General features: G+C 36.4%; 1 protein-coding gene across 1 annotated transcript in view; it reads left to right on the top strand.

Annotated features, from left to right (window-relative positions):
- Positions 1-16258, top strand: part of TPO (thyroid peroxidase) — a 41449-nt gene that overhangs the window by 14824 nt on the left and 10367 nt on the right. The window contains 4 exon segments of the mRNA XM_031052734.2: positions 204-333; positions 2875-3081; positions 8352-8867; positions 15989-16247. Coding sequence (XP_030908594.2) covers positions 204-333; positions 2875-3081; positions 8352-8867; positions 15989-16247 — 1112 coding nt within the window.

The following is a 16258-nucleotide window of genomic DNA, read 5'->3' as shown; positions in this document are numbered from 1 at the left end:
TAATATTTCATTAGTAATTTAATTTGTTTTCCTTTAGAGTCAAACTAATGTTGGCGTACATGAAGACAGTATTCGTTACCTTTTCAAAGTTTACTACATGAACATCTTATTGCAATAGAGTATTACTCCGTGGCTGATGATCATTGTAGATTAATTAGATTTATATAATTTATATCCAGGTTGTTATTTTCTTCTTTTTTCAGGGAACATCCTAGATGGGGAGCATCCAACACAGCCTTGGCTAGGTGGCTTCCACCAGCCTATGAAGATGGGCTCAGCCAACCTCGAGGATGGGATCCCAGCATCCGATACAACGGAGTCCAGCTACCCTTGGTTAGAAAACACACCATGAGATTATTTGAAACACTCTGGGCTTTAAGCATACCTGCCACCGTGGGGGAGTGAAAGGGGGCAAAGACTGCCTAGGGGGGCAGCTCTGCCAAAAAGGAGTGTGGTGGAGAGCAGATGGGGCATGAGTCTTCTGATTTGCCCCAGATGTAGGGCAGCCAGCAGACCTGGGGAGGTGATTGTTCAGACTAGAGAAAAGGTGGTGCAGGGAGGATGTAATCACAGCCCTCCCATGCTGAAAAGGGTGTTATAGAGAAGAGGGAGGTCTTCAGAGGGGTACACACCAACATGGCAAGAGGCAACGGTCACAAGTAGCTCCAGGGAAAATTTTGTCTGATACAAGAAAAATAATTTGTTGTGAGAGTAATTAAATGTTGGAATAAGCTGCCTAGACAACTGCTGGGGTATCCCTTATGGGAAATACCCAAGATCTGGCTTGCTGGGGCTCTGAAAATATAATCTCTGCTTTCAATAGAAAGCTGCACTATGATGTCTCCAGTTTCCTTCCAGCCTAGACTTTCCAGTGATCTTATGATTCTTTGTTTTAATACTGATGCTTTTATTCAGGGAAGGAGGATAGGCAAAATAGGGTTGGGTGTTAAACAAATAAATATAAAGCAGATAGGAATGCTAGCATGCATATGTATGTACCCATGTATACCATTTCTCCTAGGTTAGTGTACCCTAACTTAATAAGTATTACTGTAAATCATAACCTAATTTTTTATGTTGTGTTCACCCGCATTACCAGGCTAAGAAATCATTTCAAGATTTATGGATTTTAGTGCTCATATATTTAAAAAGGAGGAGAGCTGCAACAGAGGAAACTTTGAACAAAAAATATTTGCATAGAGGACTGGGTGAAAAGTTCCCCACTGCAGTACACAGTGATTTGGGCTGGATTTTCTATTTCTAGTTTGTCATCATGGCTTTAAAACCTGACTTTTAATAGACTCAGAGTTTTGTTATTTTAACCACCGTATGTTTAATAAAGGATAAGCAAGAGAATTTAGTGTTAATGTCACCTGAAACTCATTATATTAATTAAATAACAGTGTCTCTAAGCTGCAACATTTCGCACTTAAAGATGAAAGCCTGACATTTACACACGTAAATTTCCAGTAGATTGTACAAGCTGCCTTTTTCTAGATTTGTTAGGGTACATACTTATGAAGTAAAACACACTAAAACAAAACTGCGTGACCATACCAAATCTGATCATATCTGACCATCAGCAGAGTTCTCTGCTTTATTTTGAAGTAAGATAGGATAAAACTAGTGCAATAGATAGTTTTCCTCATTTGTATAATTGTCTTTTGTTGCACTTTTAGCTAGCCAACTATATCCTTTAAAAAGCAACATGAAAATGATAAGAAGGTGAGAGATAAGTGTGAGGATTACTACAAAGCAGTATTAGAACACAGCATAGCTGTGCAAGTTAATGGTGATAAGAAAATCTTACTAACTGCAAGAAAAAAAGTTGGTATTTGTGGTCACCAAAGATATTAAAATACTTATATAAAGACTTTTATTCCTGATGAGGTGTATATATTACTGCTCTTGACTGTTTCAGTATAAAGCCTGATGTTCCTAATTAGTCCCATATTACCTCTTGTTCCTACCAATTCTGTTTAACAGCACCTGCCTTATTCATTCATTATATAGCCCTTGTATTCATGGCACACTCTTTGGCTCTATTTTATGTGCTTTCCTCTCAGCTGCTTGACTTCTAAGGCAGCTGTTACATGCAAGGGAATATTTTGCATCATGAGGGAGGACTATGTGAATAATATTTCCCTAATCATTGCAAACTGAGTCCTGATTTTGCTTTAATGGTTTTGCTTGGTTATTAGTATAGGCCAGACATGTAGCATAGGTGCCTCCATATGTTCCCCCTCAGAGCATCTGTATCTCTATTCAGCTTTCACAGAAGTGTCTCAGAAATACGTTTTGGCTTCTCCCTGCCAGAGACAATGAGGTAGACCTCTCAGCTACCATGTATTTGCAACCCACTTGTCTCCTGTGCTGCATAAACTGCTCCATTTAAGTACAGAGCACCCCAGAGCCTCTGTGTATCCACAGTGATTTGAGGTTGCCCAGCAAAGAAAATCCATTTGTTAAAGGAGCAGAAAACAGAACAAAAAAGAAAAAAAATTTGGGCAGTTTAAAAGAAATGTGTGGTTTTCAAAATTCTCTGGAAAGGAACAGATCAAAGATACACTGCTCATTTGGAATATATATAGAAAAATTCAGCTGAAACATCTTTGAACCTCCTTGTGGCACTGGTATCTCAGCTCCTGAACAGAAATAAAAGTCTGTCAGAGGTTGGGGTTATTCTCTTTGTTGGGTTTTTTTTTTAGTTTTGTCTTTGGGCAAAGCATTAAAAGTATTCTACGATATAAAATACTCTGAGTCAAACAATAATAAAAAGACAGCTTTTATCACTTTACCCTCTTTTTTGTATTTTAGCATTCTGTAAGAAGTAAATACTGTTTGGCATCCAAGGTAAATTAGTTCTCTTCCCAGGTTCGTGAAGTGACAAAAACAATTATTTATGCATCTAATGAGGCTGTTACTGAAGACAAGGTGTATTCTGATATTATTATGGTATGGGGACAATACATAGACCATGACATTGCATTCACACCCCAAAGCACAAGTAGAACCACCTTTTTAAATGGAATGGAATGCCAGACGACATGTGAAAAACAAAACCCATGTTTTCCAATAAAGGTAAGATTCTAAATTAATTTCTTCAAGATAAATTTAAGGCTTTAAACAGGTGAGTAAAGTAAAACACATTAGTGATACACATACACTGAATTAGTTATAAAGGAAATTGGTAGATCATCCAGAAATACAAGAGCAGACAGTGGCAGAAAAATGGAAACCAATACAGCTATTACATGAAAGAGGCAGATATTTAAATTGGTTCATAGAGATAACAAGCTATAGCTAAGGTACTTAGCAAAATACCAATTTTTTCTACCTCTCAGGTTTATGTTGCAGAGAAACTTTACTAGTTCCCCACAACATTATTGTTCTCATGCTTTAAGTTTTTGAGGTCTACTAGGGATAATAGGGAAGTAGTCATAAATAATTCTGCTTTTAAATTACCAGCCAGATAAAGTAAAAGGACCTTAACTTTACTCAGTGATATTTCCAGCAGCTGATGCAAACTTTTGAAGAGAGTTATCTTTTCAACATATGTATAAAATGATCTTCAGGGAGTTGCTGAAACTTACCTACATCACCTCTTTGCTTTGAGTGGGTGGAATTCAAAGCTTGTAAGAGGGTTAGAAGGAACATAAATTGGTATAAATATAGGTTCCTGTATTCTTGTCTGATTGATTTAAAAGCATACAGTATTTCAGTCAAAAAAATCAGTAGCAATCTATTGCATTTTTTTTCCTCAGAGTGCAGCCTGTTTGTCTCATGCTACAGGAGACCCCATGCCCATTACAGCCCTTGGACTGATGCTCCTATCTCTATTCAGAGCAACCTGAATTACTTTCCTTAGGGTTCAACCTTCGTTATTGACCGGTTTCTCTATGCACTAAAGCTAATGTAAGGAATAAGTTCCATCAGAATAAAAAACATTTTCCCCTCAGCAGCCATAACTGATAACTATGCCACAGTCCCATTTTCTCGTGCTTCATTCCACTTCCATGAAACATAAAAATACTTGGCTAATTGTAATGGGAACCACATCAGGTCCTATGTTGAAAGATGGCTCATATTCATTTGGTAAAAGAATCTAAACCATGGGGAAGGGTAAGTGAAATTAATGACTGCCTGCAATTTCACCTCAGGCAGGTGAAGCTAGTCTCTCTCACCAAGGAAATATGAAATTCTGAAAATTTGCAGAAAGAACTTCAGAGCATTCAGAAAGAGCACGAGCTTCTTAAAGAATTATTCTCAGGACGCTGAGTGACCAGCTAACCTGGTTTAGACACAAAAGCCCTAATTACAATGAGTTTTCTACAGTTTCAACAAAAGTCCATAGTTTACTATGTCTTAAATTTCCATCTGGGGTAAAGAAAGAATTATTCTGTTTATGCTATTAAGTAGTAGTTTTAGAAACATTCCCATTCCCAACGTCTTACCAAGAGAGGTCGGGACAGAAGTTCAGACCTTGACCAGCAGTGCTTCCTAGATATGATGAAGGAGACATCATACCCATATGGCTCAATATAGCTGTATATTGACTCTTTTTTTTAAAAAGAGGCAGTTTGCTGTAGATATAAAACTGCAAAAGTCTTCAAAAGTTTATGTTTACATGTTAATGACATATTCTTTGAAATGACACATTTAATATTGATCTTTATATGCAAAGCCTCTGCATTTTTTATTACTAAATGAATTTTTAAATTGAAAAGAGACTCATACTGTTGATCGTAACTTGAATCAAATGTGAATCACAGGGACCATGGAAGTCTAATCACTGAACCCTGACCAGTTCAAGCCTAGAAATCCTACCTGTGTAAAAAAGAGACAATTTAAGGGTTCTTTAATAAAGCACTCCAAGGCTAGCATTAATGTGGTGGAGGCATTATGGTGCAGGGAGAAAGAAGCTGCACAGATTACCATGGCTTAGATCCACAGATTCATCCTTCAGTGCTCTAAACAAGGGAGCTGTGAAGATATTCATCACAGAGTGTGTTTCAAGGATGTTCTTAAAGGCACGTTATGTGTACATATATTAAATATAGCACTGAATGTTGTCTAGGAGACAAAGGAGGTCAAAGCATACCCATGGCTACTGCTGCGAGTTAGAATCTGATAACTCAGAATGGCCATAGTGTGCAGATATATAAAAGTTCAAACACAACCCTGAGATTATTAGGTAAATTACCCAACCTGTGGATTCATTACATGATCACAGTCCCATGCATTTTTCAGCTCCATTTTGTTATTATTTTGTTATTCCCAGCTTAGAGAGACAGATGTGAACATAGTTGTTCTTTTGCTTTTATTATATGTCAAGTATTTTGTGACTTTTTTTTTCAAAGGCAAAGAATAGACAATGTATTTAAAGAAAGAAAGAAAAAAAAAGAAAAAAGAAAAAAAAAAAAAGAAATAAAAGAGAGGTTAGTTATTAGTATGACCAGAGAAACAGTTTATTTAACAGTGAAACAAAATGCTGTTACCCCCTGGAACTGATCTTCTTCCTGAAATCTTAATTAAAACAAATCTCCACCTATTAAAAGTTTGGAAAACTGCCACAGTTTGCTTTATACATTCATTTCGTATATGAAGAAACTGTGGCTGGCTTCCAAAGAGAGTGAAATCAATAGCATATTATGCACAATGCAAACAGGGAGGCTCCAGTTTTTACTCTTGCTGTGTTCCTAGAACAGTGGCACCCAAGGAACAATCCACCCATGGAGAAGGACAGCTGTGCTTACAGTTGCATGCCCTCTTGGCCAGTTTCACCAGGAATAGGAAGCTCCTGAGTATGCAGGTTAAGGAAGCTGTGTGGAAAATGTTCTGAGTCAGTGCAATTCAATGAAGGAATGAAAACTGTGGTTGTGCACCAATATTAATAACAAGTGTAGGTAAATGTTTCCTAAGTTAGCAGGAGCGATTATGATTTGCTATTCTGGACATTTTCAAGATAAAAGCTATAGAATTTCACTCAGCTTCTGGTAGAGCCTAAACATTCTTTTTCTCTGTCTTTTCGAAATCCCACAATGTAAAAAAAAAACCCAAAATGTCACTAGCTTAAGTTTATACTTCTTTTACCACAGCCTGACACATGAAACAGGGTTGTGGAGATAACTTGTCATTCCCCAGATGATTACCTTGGATCAGAGCTGAGACATAATAAAGCATTATAAAAACTTTAATAGGAGAGCTACTGACTTCATTCTGTACTAATTACATTGCTGCCAATAAGTTAGACACGGCACATACACTTAGTAAGATACAATCCTGAAAAGCTTACAGACAGTTCAGATAAAAAAATGTGAAAAAGAGCTACAAAAAAGTGAGGTGATTTGTGAAAGGTGACATTTAACAAGACAGGTTACTGTCTCAGCTACAAATGGATCAGCCAGTGTGTGCCAAACAACCAGCAAGGTGAGCTCCTGCCTTTTCCTTATGTTTCAGAAGTAGCAGTTCACTGTCGGATGGGGTCATTGACTCTCTTCCTAGCTTCATATCCACAAAAAAGATTTGTGTTTTCCTTATTGGCAAACATTAATAGACCATAAGCTATGTTTTCTTTAAAGTCTACAGCAAAAGTCCTTTGACAAGGTCATTTCCTGTAGAACAAGTTCACAATAAGAAAGATTTTTCTTCAACTGAAATAACAGTTCAGACATTGTGGTACACTGAAACAATTAGTGCCTTTCATTGTTCTACACATAAAAGACTTTCACCATACATAGGTTTGACTGTACACATATAATAACAGGTTAAATCAGTGGCAGCTCTACTAGGAAAACTATTGTGTCCAGAGAAAGTTTTACTGTGACGCTTTTTTCCTCTAGAATTATGAAAGTCAAAGAAAGAATTAATATGATTTTTTTAAATGAATATTATTCATTATCGGGGGGGAGGGGAAGTGATTCTGTACCCATTTCAGCAGAAACAGATCTTTTTTTTTTCCTCACATTATTTTTTAATGTCATTTGAATAATAATAATATAAGGAATCTCTCATCTGCACATTCAGCTACTGGCTGCACACTGCTTATCCCATGAAAAGGGAAAGAACTGCATTATGCAGGTCTGCCAGTGTCTTAATGTTCATTACTGCTGTTTTTCTCCACTGGGGCACAGTGAACTGAAATTGCAGAGACAGTTAACTAAAAATTATTCAGTATGAAGTTCATTCACTGCTGATAAATTTTGTTGTGAGCCTTGCTGTTTAACAACTTAAATGTGTCTCATGCATTTTTTTCCCAATGATACTTGAATTCTTCCAGACTTTGCTGGTAACTAGGAGCAAGAGACAGTCAAATACGTACAGTGCTGTGGCTGTCTAGTACAGGTATTTGTTGTATGAGATGAGCTTCCTGCTTACTTTACTATCTGAAGGGAAAAAGAAGCCACACTAATAGCAAGAGATTCAATAACAGAGACAAATGCTAAATAGAAAAGGCAGAGAAATTACTGATTTCAGCAATCAGCGAAAGGAAGAAAAAAAAATTACATAATTCCTTCAAAAATAACCTATTTTGATTTGCCCAGACCTAGGCAGTGAATAAATATTGGAAGAATTTCTTCCCTGAACAAAACTTTAGAAAAAAATGAAACCCTTTCTTAAATGCTTCATTGGTATCAATCCCTACTGACATGAGTTTTCAGTAGTAAGAAAATTTTACTTGATATAATGAATGAGTTGAAGATGTTGCATGAAGCTCTTGAATGCCATTCCAAAGATTCCTTGTTACTTTTAACCCCAATTTAATGACTTCTATCTTCACAGACTGATCTTTAGATTATTTAGAAGAATGAAGAAGAAATTGCACATTTTTTCTAACATATGCAGTATTCACTGTCTTTTGTCAAAGAGATTCAAAAAATTAAAAGCAAGCAGATAGAATAAAAAGAGTTATCTCAAGTGTCTACAAAACATTTATTTTCTCTTAGTTAAATTTTTGAAAATTTTTTTTCTGGGATATTTCAGCAGCTTTATTAAGTGTTATCTGGTGAATTGATAAGAAAACCCTAGATTTATATTCCTTGAAACTTACACTCATGATTGTTACCAGCTTTTTAATTGAGGTTAATCTTTTTTAAACTCTTGGAACTGACAAGCAGTTATGGCTCATTGACAGAGTAAATGTTTTGGTTTTCATTTGTCTTTGATTTAAAAGGTTGAATCATCTCTGCTTAAATCTGAAGGAAAACAATCTCTACAAGTTTAGAATATGTCATGCCAGTAGCTGAGGTCTGAACACCTGAAAAGAAAGGATGAAAATATTTACACAAGCTTTAATTTAACATCCACGACTGTCATTTTCATGTCAGAAAATACTCTTTTTTTCAATGCAGGTGACCACCAATGATACATTATCCACAGGGATGGATTGCCTGCCGTTCTACCGCTCATCTGCTGCATGTGGCACTGGTGATCATAGTATTCTCTTTGGAAATCTGTCAACACTAAATCCAAGACAACAGATCAATGGCTTAACTTCTTTCCTTGATGCTTCTACTGTTTATGGCAGTACCCCTGCTGCTGAAAACAAACTGAGGAATTTAACAAGCAAAGAAGGTCTTCTTAAAGTAAATGCTAAATATTACGATAACTATCGGGAATACCTGCCTTTTACAGACCAGATCCCATCACCTTGTGCACAAGACTTGAATGCAAGTGAAGGTGAGAGGATTGAGTGCTTTATGGCTGGGGACAGCCGCGCCAGTGAGGTCACATCTCTGGCAGCTATGCACACACTATGGCTGAGAGAGCACAACCGCATGGCCAGAGCCCTCAAAAACATCAATGGCCACTGGAGTGCTGAAACAGTGTACCAAGAAGCACGAAAAGTTATTGGTGCTCTGCATCAGGTTAGCTGCTTATTTGCTTATCTATTTGCTTATCTACACATTGAAGTAAATGCCAGAACTGATATCAAAACAGAATTGATGACAAAACATCAAACATGTATCTGTAGGGGACTTTTGAGATCATGAAACCTTTTCTTTGCCACCTATTTCTCCATTTCAAATTTTGAAGTTTGCTCTGTTTCTCACTTTCCTGAATGCAATGTCCTTGTCCTTAGCATGTCCAGACCTTTCAGTGTTCTGATTTTCATGGCAGTTTCTATTCTGCTGCATCTTTTTTCTGGCTTCTCAGATGTCTATTTGCCTTTTGAAGAGGCCTTTTCAGATGCATTTCTTTATAGGTTGTTTGGGGTATTTTTTAGTAAAGGAAAGAATTAAAAGTAATGTCTCGGTATTTACACTGAGTTCAAAATGCTTACTTTCTCATACATATTATATAAATTAATAACTTCCCTGCATAAAAATGCCTGTGAAGTTCTCAATAAAGCATTAATGAATAAACTTCAAGGGGTACTCTTGATAGGAGACATAAATATGGGAAAATACTGAAGAAAAGAGACCATATGAATATTTATATTAGACCCTAAATTAGAAAATTCTATTTCTACACAGCATATTACTATTTTATTTTATTTATTTTATTTTATATTTTATTTTCCCTCCTGAAATAGCTGTGCAGGCTTTAACTTAGAATCACAGAACTTTTTTTCCTCTCAGTACTTGTATTCAGTGTGGGAAGACACACATTTGTACACAGCAGGCCACACCAACCATCACACACCAAAAGCAGAACCTTTGCTGATTCTCACATAAAATGAATGGCACAGGTCGCCCCACATCTGAGAAGGTGTTCCTTGTGGCCCACAAGGACTCCTACTCCTGTAGGCAGTTGCCTCCAGTTTTCTTGAGGTCCAGAGGATAGTTTCTTTCATTGGCTTATCTTGGCAGGTTTCACACCTGGGCTCAGGTTTTGACTGGCCTCACTGGTGGTCTTGGGGAATGGACAATCCCATGAGCCCCTTTCTGATGGTTTGGTTATTCATGTTGCTCTGACTGATGCTGCTGCTTCAAGCCTCACCCAGGCCTTTGCATTTATGGAGATTTGCCTTTAATTAGACAACCTAAATCACAGCAATTCAGTCTTCAGTCTGTCTGTTATAATCCATAACAGATGAGCAATGCTCAGAATAAACTGAAGGCTAGGGGACTTAGCTATGCTTTCTGATACTTTTAAATTATTTTTTTAGTTAAAAAGGAGACTTTTTTAGAGATAAATTGGGGAAGGAGGGAAGAAAATTTCATTCTTCCAATAAAACACTTTTCCTTTCTTCTGCCATAATTTTTGGTCAGCAGCATAGGTAGAATATTTCCTTTAAGAAACCACCTATATTCTCCGACGTGTTGTTATTTTCACTTACAGATAGATAACGTCAGAAAAATAACGTACTTTATTTAACTGCATTTAGTTAGTCCTTTTGAAAAGTTTGACTTATATATATATATATATAAGTACATATGTATATTTGTTTTGTTTACATTATGATTCTATGATTCTACTGTGAGGGTGGTGAGGCACTGGAATGGGTTGCACAGGGAAGTTATGAGTGCTCAGGGCCAGGTTGGACAAAACCTTGGGTGACATGGTTTAGTGTGAGGTGTCCCTGCCCATGGCAGGGGGGTTGGAACTTGATGATCTTAAGGTCCTTTCCAACCCTAACTATTCTATGATTCTATATCTGCTTCTTGTCTGTAAAACTGATGTTTACATTAAAATAATGGCACTGACAAGTCAGAAGGTTTGTTAATACTTGTTAGAAGAAAGTACAAATCCAAAAGTGGCTCTCTGAGCATTCATACACCGCTGATTTATGTCCACTAACATTATGGCTTGAAAGTAACCATATTGTGCAAGGCAATCCAATACATGAATCAGGGCTACTCACTATTTCTGCCAGTATCACAGGCTAATGAGATTTGCTTATGGAACATTAGATACGTGTTTGAGTTATATCTAGCTGGCTTAGAGATATTCATTCAAGGGAGATAATTGGAGTATCTCTATTAATATGATGTGCTAACCAGTACACTAATGACAGCTCTAGTTGAAGTTACCTTCAGATTGCCCCTATAAAATTTTGTCTCAGTTGCTGCACATTTCTAAAATTCTCTCTGTTTGGAATGAATACTTTCAAACATAATTTTTGCTTGTGGCTCTGTAATCATAGAGATTTGAACAAAAGCCTTCCCTTCATTCCAGAATAAGAATTTAAATATCTCTCTAGACATACTGTTCTTCCTGGAAGCTTTTTTGGCACCATAAATATCTCTAGTGCCAAGCATTTAATAATAGAAACTTGACAAAGTTACCAAACATGACAAATGCCTGTTGATATCCTGCAGAAAACACATTTTTTTCATTGCATTGTGGACATGTTTTACTGATAAGTAATAGTTTTTATAACCCACAACAGTGGTTAACTCTCCCCTTGTATTTTATGGGAATGATACATGCTTAACTCTGAAGTATTAACGCTGCAGTATACAGTGTAAAAATACATACCCTGAGTGTTTTGTGCAAAACGACATTTTTTTCATTGTTGTTTACTAACTGAAATGACACCATCTCATTGATTTGCTTATTCCTGTTTTGACAGGTTAAGTAAAATTAAGATTCCTTCTTTTGAGCTATTTGAAAGAAAATAGTTTAAATTTGCTTTCCTTAAAAAAAAAAAAAAGAAAAAGGATGTGTGTATGAAACAGGAAAAAAATGCTTAATAGCACAGCTGCTACAGTCTTACCATTAGTACTTTGTACATGATGATTTGCAGAATAAAATTGCATGCACGTGTGCTCTTCCTTCCAGAGACTGTTTCCCCTGATGGGCCGTTTGGATTATGAAAACTGAATGATATGGCACTAGTCAAAGTGAAGCAGAAGTTTTGCAGATCAATCTGAATCAAATTCTCTTTGATTTATCACAGCATCAGAGAACCATCTCTTAATTAACGGAGTTGCTACCAGTTGATCCCAATTACAGCTGACAACTGCCTTTATTTTTTTGTGTGTGGATAGGTGGTTATTTCATTTCCTTCTACATCTGCTTGAGTTCTCTGAGTGTCTCACATTCTATTTCTCTGCCATTGTCCTAGGTGTGCATTGAAAGTAAGTGTCTTCTGAGGCTGACATATGTTAACTACAATTATTGGGCTCAGCATGACTTACTTAGATGAAACTTGTTGTGAAATTAGAATACTAGATAATTCCTCAGAGTTAAACTCTATGAAATTATAAAGGATAAATAGAGAAACTATAGATTTTATAAAAGAGTATGTGTTGCACAATATGATACCTCATGTTTATAGAGTATCACATTGTAGATGCAGTACATTGTAGAGTAGTTCAGACTACTAGTAGAACTATAATGTGTTCATTTTTTATTTAAACTTAAGCTCTCATATAATCACCCTTTACATAAAAGTTTAGAACTTAGTTACAGTGAGAACTTCAAACCAACTGTGTGTAGCATTTTAATGAATTAAATATCAATGTTATGTTTTGTTGTTCTCTATTATTTCTGTGATCTTTCTCAAGTAGGGGAGCTTCGTTCAGTTGGTTCTTCACTACCTCAGTGAGATACTATTCCTTTGCATGTGTCGTGGTTTAAACCAAGTCCACACGACTTGGAATTGAGATACTATCTCATGGAATTGAGATACTATTCCTTCCTTTTGCCAATGACAAAAATGAGTTTCGCTTTTGGTCACTTATTTTTATGATATTTCGTGTGTTTTTACATTGTCTCTTCCAGCCTTTAGTTTTCCTTTTTCCATCAACTGTGCCCCATTCACATTTTTTAAAATACTGGAGGGGTTTTGACAAGCTAAGACTGCTGAACCTTATGAAAAGATAAATGAATTTCTGTATTTTTTGCACCAAATTTGAAATAACCTTTCACATGAGCAAGAAATTCTCAAAAATAATCTGAAATTATGCAACCTATTTCTAAATATCTAATATATGGCTGACTTCTGCTGAAGGAGGCCCAGTCTGGAAGCAAACCCAGCCAGGGTGCTTGCTGAGTTCATAAGGACACTTGGGAATCTCTCCTGTAATTCTGCCTTCCGAATCAGAGTGAAGTTGCACTTCAGGCTAACAGCCTGTTTAACTTGGAGTATTACCTCCCATATGAAGATAGGCTGAGAAAGCTGGAACTGTTCAGCCTGGGGAAGAGAAGGCTGCTTGGAGACCTCATAGCAGCCTTCCAGCATCTGAAGGGGGCCTATAAGGATGCTGGGGAGGGACTCTTCATTAGGGACTGTAGTGATAAGACAAGGGGTAATGGGTTAAAACGTAAACAGGGGAGGTTTAGATTGGATATAAGAAAGAAGTTCTTCACTGTGAGAGTGGTGAGGCACTGGAATGGTTGCCCAGGGAAGTTGTAAATGCTCCATCCCTGGCGGTATTCAAGTCCAGGTTGAACAGAGCCTTGGGTGACATGGTTTATTGTGAGGTGTCTCTGCCCATGGCAAGGGGGTTGGAACTAGGTGATCTTAAGGTCCTTTCCAACCCTAACTATTCTATGATTCTATGATTACTGTGTTTGCATGTCAGGATTCAATTGCTTTCCTACAAACAGTGCACATGTGACTTATATGACATAAAATCTGTACAGAACATTTTCTGACAGTCTTGGTAATCACTCAGATTCTGCCCCTGCCTGGGTACTTAGCAAGTAATCAGATGAACTGCCAGGAAATCAGAATTTTATTTTCTCTGATATGACTAACTGAATATCATTCAAATCGTAATCACGCTGTTACTACGTGGTCATATATACTACTAAGGTAATTTAAACATTAAGCATGTAGGCTTCCATTTGAAAGATAGCACCTATTTATCATCATTTTCACGGAATTATACCACCGAAACAATTATTGCCAGGAGACAGTAGAAATATCGATATTATTGATTAAAATTAATTTCTTCATGAGGCTTCTACAGAGCTTGGAATTGATGCTATGATGTGCTGAACATACCCTATGAACATACCCTAAGAGAAGCTTGGATTACAAACAATATCTTAAATGCCACAAGGAGCTGAGTCCACCCAGAACCTTGCAGAACTCATCATATACCCATAAATCCCTTATACTGCTGCAAACATCTGAAAGTTAATATTCATAATTAGATTCAAAGTAAGGAATAAATAGTAGAGCAGTTAATTGTAGTTGTTTTCCATTTCTTTTCCATATACTGCTTTTCTGGCTCTGATTCTGCTGACATATTTCTAGGCAAGCATGTTCCTTTGTTTCCACAGGTGAATCTCTGTTGTTGAAGAAACACTGTGTTGAAATATTAAAGGAAATAAACCTTTCAAATCACGCTCTCAGATCAAGGAGTGCATGCAAAGGAATTTTAACAGAAATAACTTTGATGTTTGTCAACTGTCTATACCTTTTTAAAACATATATGGATCAGGTATAAGAACTTTTAGCAAGGCTCTATTTGACTTCTTGCAGGCAAATTCAGGCAAGGTACATTCAGAGACTACACAAATACTGAATGTTTCTTTAGATGTGGTTCTCTGCCAGACTCCAGATTCTTTCTGGCAGTATCATATTCTGCTGTAGGTAACATTTTAGACTGTATTGTTTAAAAATCACCTTTACCTGAAGGTGTCTTACTTAGCCAGTGGAAGATTTCACCAAATAGATGCCTCTCCTAACTTGAGGCAGGCATAAGACCCCTTTTTATGCTTAGTCCTTTGATTTTCATTTCTGAAAAAGGCAACCCCTTTTCTCTCACTAAGGAAACAAGAAATGAAGATCTTATCTCTGGGTAAAATGAAAAATCTGAATTGCCCTTCAGTGAATCTGGCTTTTGTGAGCAGTTTACCTTGGCTTTTTGTTTACAATGAAACAAAAAGTTACAATCATATCAGGATGTTTGTGTCTATGGCTAATCTAGTTCTGTTTAAAGTCTTTGCTTGTAAAAACTAGCTCTGAATCTGAAACTAGAAAGAACTCTCAACTTGCAAAACCTTTGTGAATGTAGAGAAATGTTAACTTCTCAAATGATAGTGTCAGTATGAACTTCTAGCAATTATTTTCTTCATATGCTGTATTAAAGAAGCTGTAAAAGGAATTCTAACATATTGTCTTCAAATGTTTTTTCAATGCATGACCTAACCTGAAAACATAAAGAGGTTTTTACCTCTGCCTTCTGAAAAAAGTGAGCAAATTCTTGAGAGGTTTGCTTGTCTCTGTGCTGTGCCTAAAACAATGATACAAGTTTTTCATAAGGTCATTTTATGCCAACTAGTTTTTCAGTATGCACCATATCAAGCTCAAAGCACATTTGTCTGCACATTTTATAGCATACTATATCAAATCTATAAGTTATTTTATTGAGTTCAATATATTTTGTATTCGTTCCATTACACTTCGAGTTCAGCCATGTGTTTGAGTTTTGTCATGATTACTCACATGATTTTTTCATGCAATTGTAATACCATTACCTTACAAAATCATTTGACAGAAGGCGTTTATCAGCATTTTCATTTTTGAAGTGTGTTTTTAAGAATCTATAAATTGGCTTGAGTTTAGCATAAGAGATCCATCAAGGGATTCTGGGCACCATAATTTTAAAGCCTGGTCTTTTCAAATATTTAGCAGAAAGGATCTGAGTCAGAAATATATATCTTAAAATCAAATCTCTTCATATCTATAACCATTTTTTAAAGACTTTATAGCAATTCATGCTTTCTTTGTCATTTTAAAGGGCATTACAATTTATATCATCTCAATAAAGGCTTTAAATCTCAGCATACTTCATGTGAGCTGAATTATCCCCATGTATTCTAAGTAGCAACATTTGGTGTCCTGTTTATGTTAAGAGGTAACAGAGGCCTGATTGCTGCACTATACTGAGCTGTGCCACTGATTCTCTTCTGTCATTTGTCTCCTTATTGCAAAAATAAGACTGATGTTTGCCAGTTTATACTGCTCTTAGTCATGCCAAATGCTTGTGCATAGATGAGTGAAGAAAAAGGCATTTATCACTTAGGAATCATTACATCTATAAAAACACTGTATGATCAATGTTTCTTTTTTCTTTTCTTTCAGATTATTACTTTAAGAGATTACATTCCCAAAATCATTGGTCCAGATGCTTTTAAACTGTATATTGGCCCTTATGCAGGTTATGATCCCACATTGAATCCTACAGTTTCCAATGTATTTTCAACAGCTGCCTTTCGTTTTGGTCATGCAACAATCCAACCAATAGTAAGGCGATTGAATGCACAGTATTTAGATGATCCAGAATTCCCAAATCTTCATTTGCATGAAGTTTTCTTTAGTCCTTGGAGGCTCATTAAAGAAGGTATGGTTTTA

This window comes from Melopsittacus undulatus, chromosome 3 (assembly GCF_012275295.1).
Source record: "Melopsittacus undulatus isolate bMelUnd1 chromosome 3, bMelUnd1.mat.Z, whole genome shotgun sequence".
Classification (NCBI taxonomy): domain Eukaryota; kingdom Metazoa; phylum Chordata; class Aves; order Psittaciformes; family Psittaculidae; genus Melopsittacus; species Melopsittacus undulatus.
This window is presented reverse-complemented; position numbering and strand designations above follow the sequence as displayed.